The sequence below is a fragment of the Ipomoea triloba genome, chromosome 14 (genome assembly GCF_003576645.1).
Source record: "Ipomoea triloba cultivar NCNSP0323 chromosome 14, ASM357664v1".
In the NCBI taxonomy this organism is placed as follows: domain Eukaryota; kingdom Viridiplantae; phylum Streptophyta; class Magnoliopsida; order Solanales; family Convolvulaceae; genus Ipomoea; species Ipomoea triloba.
The window spans coordinates 13,271,749-13,281,822 of NC_044929.1; the positions used below are offsets into that span (position 1 = coordinate 13,271,749).

The following is a 10,074-nucleotide window of genomic DNA, read 5'->3' on the forward strand; positions in this document are numbered from 1 at the left end:
GATTCAACAGTTGCCTCCATTAAGGTCTGTTCAGAGCTACTTTCTCAACCTACTAATGAAAAAACACAAAGATTCAACAGTTGCCTCCATTAAGGTCTGTTCAGAGCACAAAGATTCAACAGTTGCCTCCATTAAGGTCTGTTCAGAGCTACTTTCTCAACCTAATGAAAAAGCACAAAGATTCAGCTCCATTAAGGTCTGTTCAGAGCTACTTTCACAAAGATTCAGCTCCATTAAGGTCTGTTCAGAGCTACTTTCTCAACCTAGATTCAACAGTTGCCTCCATTAAGGTCTGTTCAGAGCTACTTTCTCAACCTACTAATGAAAAAACACAAAGATTCAACAGTTGCCTCCATTAAGGTCTGTTCAGAGTTACTTTCTCAATCTAATGAAAAAGCATCAACAATTGCTTCTATTAAGGCTCGAACCCACTCCCATCATCCATGTGAAAGTGTTAACCAAGACACCAAATACCACTCAACCGCAAGTTCATCTGATGATCAATATCTTAAGCCTAAAATTTCAAAAGATATGTATATATACACAATTTTTTTTTTTCATCAGAAAAGAACAAACCAAAAGAGAAATTAAACAGGCAAGTGAGTCTGAGCAGCCCACCGTAAACCGCCCGGGATTTCTGTAGCTTTTCTCTGCTATTCTCTGCTTCCTGACAAAGCAGTGGGCGGTGGTCGGTTGAAGAGTGAGTTCCGAGGAGGCTAATATGAATATGAATTGAACTGAATTTGGATTGAAGTGATCGAGTTGAGTGAACATTTTCTCGTATAAATGGAGAATTCTGCTGCCTCTGGAGAGCCTAACAAGAAGCGTCCTCACCTCAATCCCCTCGTCTCTTCTCCCATGCCTCGCCACACCCTCTCTTCTTCTGATAGCAAACCGGTAACCGTCACTCTCTCTCTCTCTCTCTCTCTCTGTGTGTCCACTTCTTTATGTGTTCTTCTATGGTTTGTTTGGGAGATAATGAGTGAATTATTGTGTTGAGCATTTATTGTTTACTGAATTGGATTTTCAATTTGAGTTTCATATAAGGGTTGAGAAAGGGTTAAGTTAAAAGTTTAGCCCTTCTTTGTTAATTCAAATTTGAGTTTTCTCTTATGGAGGAAGCTGAAGGTAATTGGTAATTGGATAATGGGTCTAGAATGAGTGAATTGGTTGTAAAGTTGAACTCAGGATAGTTATTTTCTTGATATATTTATTTAGATTGGAATTTTTCTGTGATATGTAAAACAAACAATTTTTTAAAGTCTATGCTTTTGCTATGAATTGTGTGAATTAGGGTTGAAGCTTAAAGTTTGATTTTTTATATAGCATGCTGTTATCATAGGGTTTTGCTGAGTGCAAAGTTAGATTTATGAAGCACATTAAATGTTGATTCATAAAATTAGGGCTACAAATTGTAATAAACTAAAGGTCTTGTGAAATGTAAAAGGTGTTCTTTTTCGAAGTATAAATTCCCTTGACTTTAATAGTTTATTAGTTCCGAAGTTATTGTTCTGGTTTAGTCTGATTGTGCAAGGCACAAGATAGTCTTTGACATGTTTTCGGTTTAGGCTTGTGTTGTTGCACTGCATGAGTTAGCTATATTTGAGAAAGGGAGTTTAGATTTAGGTAATATGTGCATGCATATATGCTCGCTACTGTGTTTGAGAGAGAGAGAGTGAATTATTGTAATCAGGTCTCATTCTTAATTGCATTAATTTGCTTAGCCTTTAAGGGTTTAACAAAAGGCTCAAAATTTAACCACGTTTTGGTGAGTCCGTTTTGGGTCTTTCTATGCAAAAGAATCTTTAGTTAATTGAAAGATGAATTTGGAATCTGTGACTTAAGTTTTAAAATTAAATTCAGGTTTGTTATTTGCATGATTTATTTATTTAATACAAATCGAAAGATTGGATCTTTTCTGTGATACGTAAAATTTGTGTGCCAAAAAAGTTCAATTAAATAAAGTAGGATTCTTCTTTCTCTTTTGTCTAACATGGTATAATCCTTGTCTAGATCTTATCATGCGTATGTTCATTAATTCTTTTCACATTATAATGAAATGCAAGAGGCTTTTTTGTCTATATGTGCCAGCATATATGGGTGCACTTGCCCTTAGTTGTTACTAATGCCTCACAGATGTTGTGAAGGCAAGGTGTAGGAATGAATTGGAAAAGAAAAAGGAGCAAATCCTGTGCTTGTGAAAAGCAAAAACTTCCTTACTTCGACCGTAGGAAATAAGATATATTTCCCTGTCAACACTTTTCCTCTTCTTCTTTATTTTTATTTTTTGCACTACCTAATGTGGTCTAATCTCAAGAAAAGATCTTTTAGTAAACCTACGTGGAGAATGTATTTCTAAAAGTTTAAGAATGCTGTACAAAAGTTTTATGGACGCTTGCAAGTTGAGACTATTTTGCAAGGCAAGGGTGTTAATTTCTTTCTTTGGCAGGTTGATGCTGCCGTTCTTCAGTATGAGAATCAGAAACTTGTCCGGCAATTAGATGTACAGAAACAAGAACTGCATGACCTTGAAGAAAAAATGAAAGAATTACAAGTTAAACAAGCAGCTTATGATGATATATTGATTTCAATAAACCGGCTTTGGAATAAGGTATTTTCTCTGAATGCTTTTTGTTTTCTCCTCCCGGACCTCATTTTTTTTTTTTTTTAATGTTCTTGTAACCTCTTATATATAATATAATTCTTTTAATAACCTCTTGTAGGTAGATGATAATATGATACTTCTTGGAGCAAAAGTTGGGACAGATCCAAGAGCTTTACAAAGTTTGAGTCATGCTGATCATTCTCGAGGTTCTATATGGATTAGTTTATAAGTGCTATAAAGTTCTTATGCTACCCTTAAGATTTGACATGCCCTAAAGTTTTTATACAATGTTGGACTGTGCATATGCATCTCTCACTCTCTTGCATTTCCCCATGTAGGCTCAATTCCATCATGTCTTGCTGAAGAGATGTTTCTGTGTAGAATATTGAATAAGGATTTTATTGAAAGCAGTGGAAGTGGTGTATCAATTACAGATGTCAAAGAAGCTCTTGATTTCAGGTGTTCTTACACACGGGAGCTCATGACATCCTTGAAAGATGCTTTAGATGCTCAGAGCTCTAAACTGGAGGAGGTTGCTAATGCTTTGGATGTAATACCATCTGCAGAAGGTAAGGACTCTGGAGAGACTGAGATGAGTGTTCAACTTTTCCTCTCCTCCTTCCCCCCCCCCAATCAACCGATGAAAAAAAAACAGCAATATGAACATATAGAATGATGAGAATGTTAGTGTATGTTTGGGATTAAAAATCATGGATTGAGTTGGATATCTATGCTATTATCTGTAGCACTAGACACTAGTGGTCTGGGTAGGAACATAAATTAATAATGAATTGTTGTTGTTGTTGTTATTAAACTTTGAATGCTTCAGATGCTATTGCTCTATCAAGCAAGATTGATGATTTGTTGAAAGATGAGGCTAGTGTACTGCATGATGCAATTGATGTTCTTCTTCAGAAGCATAAAGAATATGCTAATGTAATTGAGATTTATGCGCAAGACCCAACAGATCAATCGGAATTAAAGCGCCTTGAGGGTATGTGGAATACTTTCCTCCAATTCATACATTTATGGTTCTCCAAGCATATTTAATGCGCTTGCACTAAAATCTATTCTAAATATTTTAGTTACAGAAGTGGAATTAATTTTAGTAGTTTAATTTCAGAGCAATGAAGATCATGTAACAGGCTTGCACTGCATGCACGGAGAGACTATTATTAGACCAACCCTATTCGTTAAATAATTTTAGTTACAAAAATGAATTGAAAATTTTGAAGTTAATTGATTTGGAATGAAGATCCCTTGATCACTTGAAACTTGAAAGGCATGCACAGAGAGAAAAATATTAGGCTTCATGTCTTCTGGTTCTCCAACTGGTACTTAATGTTTGGGCTTTCATCCTTTACTTTTGCATAACTAAAGTTGAGCTAGAAGAAAGCATGGCAGAACTTGAAGAAAGTAGAAGAAAGCTTGTTAATTTGAAAATGCAGAAAGAGGCAGCATCAGCACGAGAGCAACCGGTTTTGGGTTCGGTAAATTGGAGTGTGTCACCAGAATATACAGAGAGGACAATGGATGTTCAGGAACTGAAGGATTCTATTGAGGAGACACAGGTGCTGTGACATTGGCTTTATTGCTTGCTTCTGTGTCTTTGCCTGTGTGAGTCTTTCTTTAAAAATGATATGTTTCATATGTTATAGGTGTTGGCAGATGACCGCCTAATTGAACTTCAAGATGCCAAAGATGACAATTCTGTCCTGCTAAAGCAGTTGCAAGATCTTAAGGTCTCTAATCAGAACTTTTTGATTTGGTATTTGAAGTTTGAATTTTCATTTTATCATTATTAAAAGGTGGCAATATATACCCAAATTTTAGGTTGCTTATCCAATTTACCAATATTCATATGTTGGAATCGAGTTTTATGAAGTAACTTTATTTTTCCAGTATTAGGAAAAAAGGTTTAGAAAGGAAAACAGAGTAACAAAATACTTTTGGTCCTTTGACTATAGTGACATTTTCACCTATGGTGTTTGACCCTTTTTTTTCCCACTTTGAGTCTAAAATATCCGCACATGTTGTAAGGTGAAGTTTGGTGAAATTTTTATGAAGTGAAAGCAGTTTGTATATTATTTGGACTAAAAGTTGATCTTTGAGCATTGAAAGTAGAAAAGATCAAAGTAACATAGGTGGAAATGCCACTACAGTCAAGGTACCAAATGGAAATAAACTCAAAATAATTTAAAAAGTGAGGAAAAAATGGGCAACCCAAATTAAACATGCTGACTTTTTACCCAGGCGGATACCAATTTTAGGAATCCAAATTTTATTTGCCCATATTTACCCAACCAACCTGCTTATTTGTCACCTCTGATCAGTATCATTTCTAGCATTAGAGTATAATCAAACAAGCACTGGAGCAAAAGAGTGATTTTACAGACTGAACTGAAGGATGAAAATTTTGTGCATTCAACTTGTGCTTATACTATATTGAATGATATACTTGTCCCTGGACCACCTCTAATCATTATCATTACTAGCATTTTGGTATATAATCAAACAAGTGCTAACTGCTGAAGCTAAAAGTGGTGCTCTCTCTTTACAGGCTGAACTGAAGGATGATAAATTTGTATATTCAACTCGTGCTTATACTATATTGAATGACCAACTTCATCACTGGACTACTCAGATGGAACGGTACAAAGAGCTAGTGGAGCATCCTCAGGTTAAGCCACTTAACTTTCCATGGCAGAGTTTGAGGTTTAGTTGAAGATTTAGTTCATTGAAGGACCCCCCCCCCCCCCCCCCCACCTGCGCCCCCAAAATGAATAAAAAAAAAAATCAATCGGGGTTTAGTTTGTATTTCAAGCTTGCAGCCATGGCTTAAAGTTTGATTCAGGTTGACAGGTCTCTCATCTCACGGAAGGACAAGGAATTGACAGTGAAAGCAGAGTCTGTGGATGCTGCGCGGAAGATTATAAGTGATTCAGAATCAAAGATTGAAGAACTGGAACATCAGCTTGAGAGATACATTATTGAAAACAATGAACTAGCAGTCAAAATGGAAGAAGCCATTCAAGATTCAGGTTGATTTAATTTTGAATGGTTCACACTGATGTTGGAAAAAAGATCTCAATAGAAGGTTCATTTTTGCAGGACGAAAAGACATTAAAGCTGAGTTTCAGGTAATGGCTTCTGCTTTGTCAAAGGAAAAAGGAATGATGAGAGCTCAGTTGAATCGGTGGAAGGATGCAGCTCAAGAGTCCCTTTCCTTGCGTGAAGAAGCACAGTCGCTCAAAACTTCACTGGACAGAAAGGTTTGATCTTGGTTTCATTTGAGTTTTGATGTGTGACATGATATCTCAACCACCTGCACTTGAAGCCAGTGGTTGCTTGGTTAGTTGTTTCTTCCCAAAGTGATTGCATCAGAATTGGGCTTTGTGTTTTGAGCTTATTATTGTTAACCTGCTATGTCTCTAGACTCAAAATATATCTTCTTTTGACTTCTACATCACCCTGGGCATTCCAAAAATCACCAAGAGCTACTTTGCAGTGCAGAAAGGAATCACTGACTGATTATTCTGTCATTTTGCATATGTATTACCTATCTGCAAGTAGTTTCCCACTTTGCATTCTTTCCTGTGTTGATCATATCATGAGAAACTGTCCACCGTCTGAAGAACAAGAATCTTATGGGAGCTTAGGTCTTTCTGATAGCCATCCAATGGAATACTGAATTGTAATTTGCTCAGGATCTTATAATATGATCTGACAGAAAACCTTTCCTTTTGATCTCCCAATCCAACCATTTCGCTTGTATTGTCATTTTATTTCACTGATTTCCTTACCTCCATCAAGAACTAAGAATTGTGGTTACATAAAATGGAGAGTTACTTTGTTTCTGATGCCTTCAAAATTGTTGTCCCAAATGACTCTTGAACTTGAATTTCTTTGGAGCACTCTCTCTCTCTCTCTCTCTCTCTCTCTCTCTCTCTATATATATATATATATATATATATATATATATATCTGGGAGAAGGGAACTAGTATTAGTTTCTTCAAGGAAGTGCATGTAACAACAGGTTTCTGTGGGAATATAAATGTGTGAGATTCTTGTGCAATTTGGTTATTTTTCTTTTTGCAGGGATGATGGTATTGGGAAGGGGAACTTGATTAGTTTTCTTTTTGCTGGTGAGTGGCTTTTGTTATCATGATATTTACAGACTTGTTTTTGGCAGACTATTGAGCAAAAGGACTTGGCTGACAAATGTGGTCGAAATTCTGCAGCAATTAAATCATTAAAGATGCATGTAAGTTTTACTACACTCGCCTATTACTAACGTAATAAGTTGTGCACTTCTCAATATTTCATTCTATGATATGGCAGGTTGAGCAAATGCAGCGGGAACAAGAAGAGCGGAAAATAATCTTGGACATGCATAGCCAGCAAATCTATGATAATAGGTAGGTTCAACTGAGCATGCTTAGTCTATGTTAAGGATAATATTCTTGAGCAATAGTGATTTGGGGAAAATGCTTCTAATACAGAAATGATTGTTTAAAAAAGTTTTTCCGAATGAGATGCACAAAGTACATTTATTAACTTTGTCATACTTTTAATCAAGTAATATGTTAATGTGATGTGATATTCTATAGTGACTCTAAAAGTTTTTAACTTATGCTAGAAATATAATGGAAATTCAAGAATCAGAACGAAGAGCTCGTTCACAAGCTGAATTTTTGAGAAATGCTCTTGATGAACATGGTCTTGAATTGAGAATCAAAGCTGCCAATGAAGCCGAGGCAGCTTGCCAGCCGAGGCTTTCTGCTGCGGAAGCAGAACTTGCTCAATTAAGGGCTGAATTGGAAGCTTCAGACAGGTTCATTTACTGAATACTTATTTATTTTTTAATTCAAACAATGAGGATAGGAAATTACTAATGATTGAACTGCGTAATTAAGACAGGTTCATTTACTGAATACTTATTTATTTATTTTTTTAATTCAAGCATTTAAACCTAGTTTTCAGACCATATCATTTTTACAGCCCGGAGCTGTGGTGAACTTTTCCACCATTGTTTCCATGTTTGCACATCCATGTTGATTTGCATTTGTGATGGTGTAGCCAAATTTATTTTCCTTGGCTCTTGACATCTACATCAGCAGAATATGAAATAGATGAATGAATAATGTGGCATATTGAACCTGTATCCTAGAAAGTCAGTCTTGTTGTTTCAATACTTATGTTGAGAATTACATGCTATCTGGTCAAATATAAAGTTCTTTACAATATACATTATTAAAGTCAGTCCTAAGCAAGGCAACATCTGAATGGCTAATCAAAACAAAGGGTGTAGGAGATTCAATGACAATAAAATACCCCAAACTGGAAGATGTGGTGGTATAAGTTTGTTTGTTCGTTTGTTTGGTTTTTTTTTTTTTTCAAATCTTCACTCTATAAGTCTATATAGAGTTTTCTCAACCATGATTAATTGCAGATCAGTGTCAGACTGTCAGCATACTATTGAGTTTTTACCTACTAACCTACTGAAGGATGAGTGCAAAATCTGAAAGGCAATAAATCATGCTTGTTTTCTGTACTGACACATTGACCTCTTTGTTTGTTTCACTAATATCTGTTACACATGCCAATCTCCTGCAAACAAATGTCTGCTGTTCAGTTATGCATAGTCATTCTTGTACCTTGCTTTTATCTCTTGCAGGGATGTCTTTGAGCTCAGAGAGGCCTTGAAAATTAAAGAAGGAGAGTCGGAAACATACATTTCTGAGATTGAGGTGCAAATCTATGTTTAAAGTTTACTTATCATTAAAAAAAAAAAAAAGAAGATAAAAAAGGGGATTCCTGAAATCTAGTACAAATTCTGACATTTTCTTATTACATCACAGATGTGTGGTTATTTTATTTGTGATTTTTCCCACCTTTTTGTTTTTTTGCTAATCTACCTACTTGCAGACAATTGGTCAAGCTTATGAAGACATGCAGAATCAGAATCAACATCTGTTGCAGATGATGGCTGAAAGAGATGAACTTAATATCAAGGTCTGTGTTTTGGCACTTCCATTGGTTGCAATTTCTCTTTAAAACTATCATTTCATCTTTCCATGAAGAAGTGAAGTGAGATGATAGCTTTAGAGTTGCTAATCACTTCTGGCTTTCTCTAAATATATCTGCAGTTGGTATCTGAGAGTGTAAAGACAAAACAGTCTCAGAGCTTATTACTCTCTGAAAGACATGCATTAGAGAAACAACTTCAACAGTCTAAAACATCACTTGAATCTTTGAAGATGAGGATAGCTCAGAACGAGGAACTGGTATCTATTTGCTATTCTGCACACAATTGTTTATTTCTGCTATAAAAACTTATCTTCAAACAATATGTGACCATGCAGATGAAAGGTTATATTATGGAAGCTTTAAGTTCTACTCAGGAAGACAGAGAGCTTGCAGTCTCCCTGGAAAGTGTGAAATGGGAATTGATGGATGCTGAGAAGGAATTGAAGTGGCTGAAATCTTCTGTTTCTTCCTCTCAGAAGGAATATGATCAGATCCAGCGAAAGATAGATCAAATACAGACTGAACTTGACACTGAAAGGTTATACTTTTTTTTTTTTTTTTCCTAAAGTAGGTTTTATTTTATCTTCATCGTGTCTTTGGATCTGTGGGGTTTTCCTTGGTTTCTCTCATTAGTAAATGTACGACTCTAATTGGTGGAGAATGCACCTATACCTAGGTTATAATCTTGTAGGACTTTGGTCTTCAATCTCGTGATATTGTGAGTTTATTATTTAGTGGTCTATATTTGACTTATTTCATTATTTGTTCAAACAGAAGTGAGAAGGCGAAGCTTGATGAAGAGCTAACAGATTTGAATAGAACTGTTACTGAGTTGACTTCTGAGAGTGGGGACGCTGCAATACAGAGACTTGAAGATGAAATCAACGACTGCAAAGCTATCCTCAAATGTGGCGTCTGTTGTGATCGACCAAAGGAGGTATTGACATTTGTTCGTTTATTTCATGGAAATGGGATTGCGTAATTCTTCATTGCATCCTTGGAATAACATACAAATCTAAAGCGTATAGGTTTGCATTCAGATATCTCATAGTACTGAATTCCTTTTGAGGAAAAGACTAGTTATGGCTGAGTGCATCATTATATTTCTATATATCTGAGTTTGGAGATCTTTCATATATTTCTATATAATACCGTAATTTAAGTATTATTATATTGATTCATCTTTTGCCCGAATTTTCAGTTTCTCACTTTGAAACCAGAACATGGAATGCTGAGCTTTACATCTATATAGTGCAACATCATCTTGTGAATATTAGATAAAGAACGGATCATTCATTAAATACTATTCATCTAATAATTCTTGGATTTGGTTCTGAGCTTATTTGGTTGCAACCAAACTTTATTTTTGCAGGTGGTGATTGCCAAATGTTATCATCTGTTTTGCAATCCATGCATACAGAGAAACCTAGAGCTGCGC

General features: G+C 35.7%; 1 protein-coding gene across 1 annotated transcript in view; it reads left to right on the forward strand.

Moving 5' to 3' along the window:
- Positions 1-568: 568 nt before the first annotated feature.
- Positions 569-10,074, forward strand: part of LOC116004384 (E3 ubiquitin-protein ligase BRE1-like 2) — a 9,931-nt gene continuing 425 nt past the window's right edge. The window contains exons 1-19 of the mRNA XM_031244414.1: positions 569-897; positions 2,450-2,611; positions 2,724-2,811; positions 2,944-3,174; positions 3,435-3,599; positions 3,986-4,176; positions 4,264-4,347; positions 5,166-5,285; positions 5,460-5,646; positions 5,717-5,877; positions 6,799-6,870; positions 6,948-7,024; positions 7,246-7,440; positions 8,284-8,356; positions 8,535-8,621; positions 8,756-8,893; positions 8,972-9,174; positions 9,411-9,573; positions 10,009-10,074. The exon at positions 10,009-10,074 is cut by the window's right edge and continues 425 nt beyond it. Of these exons, the coding sequence (XP_031100274.1) occupies positions 787-897; positions 2,450-2,611; positions 2,724-2,811; positions 2,944-3,174; positions 3,435-3,599; positions 3,986-4,176; positions 4,264-4,347; positions 5,166-5,285; positions 5,460-5,646; positions 5,717-5,877; positions 6,799-6,870; positions 6,948-7,024; positions 7,246-7,440; positions 8,284-8,356; positions 8,535-8,621; positions 8,756-8,893; positions 8,972-9,174; positions 9,411-9,573; positions 10,009-10,074 (2,574 nt within the window). The 5' untranslated portion in view covers positions 569-786. The remainder of the gene's footprint in view (positions 898-2,449; positions 2,612-2,723; positions 2,812-2,943; positions 3,175-3,434; positions 3,600-3,985; positions 4,177-4,263; positions 4,348-5,165; positions 5,286-5,459; positions 5,647-5,716; positions 5,878-6,798; positions 6,871-6,947; positions 7,025-7,245; positions 7,441-8,283; positions 8,357-8,534; positions 8,622-8,755; positions 8,894-8,971; positions 9,175-9,410; positions 9,574-10,008) is intronic.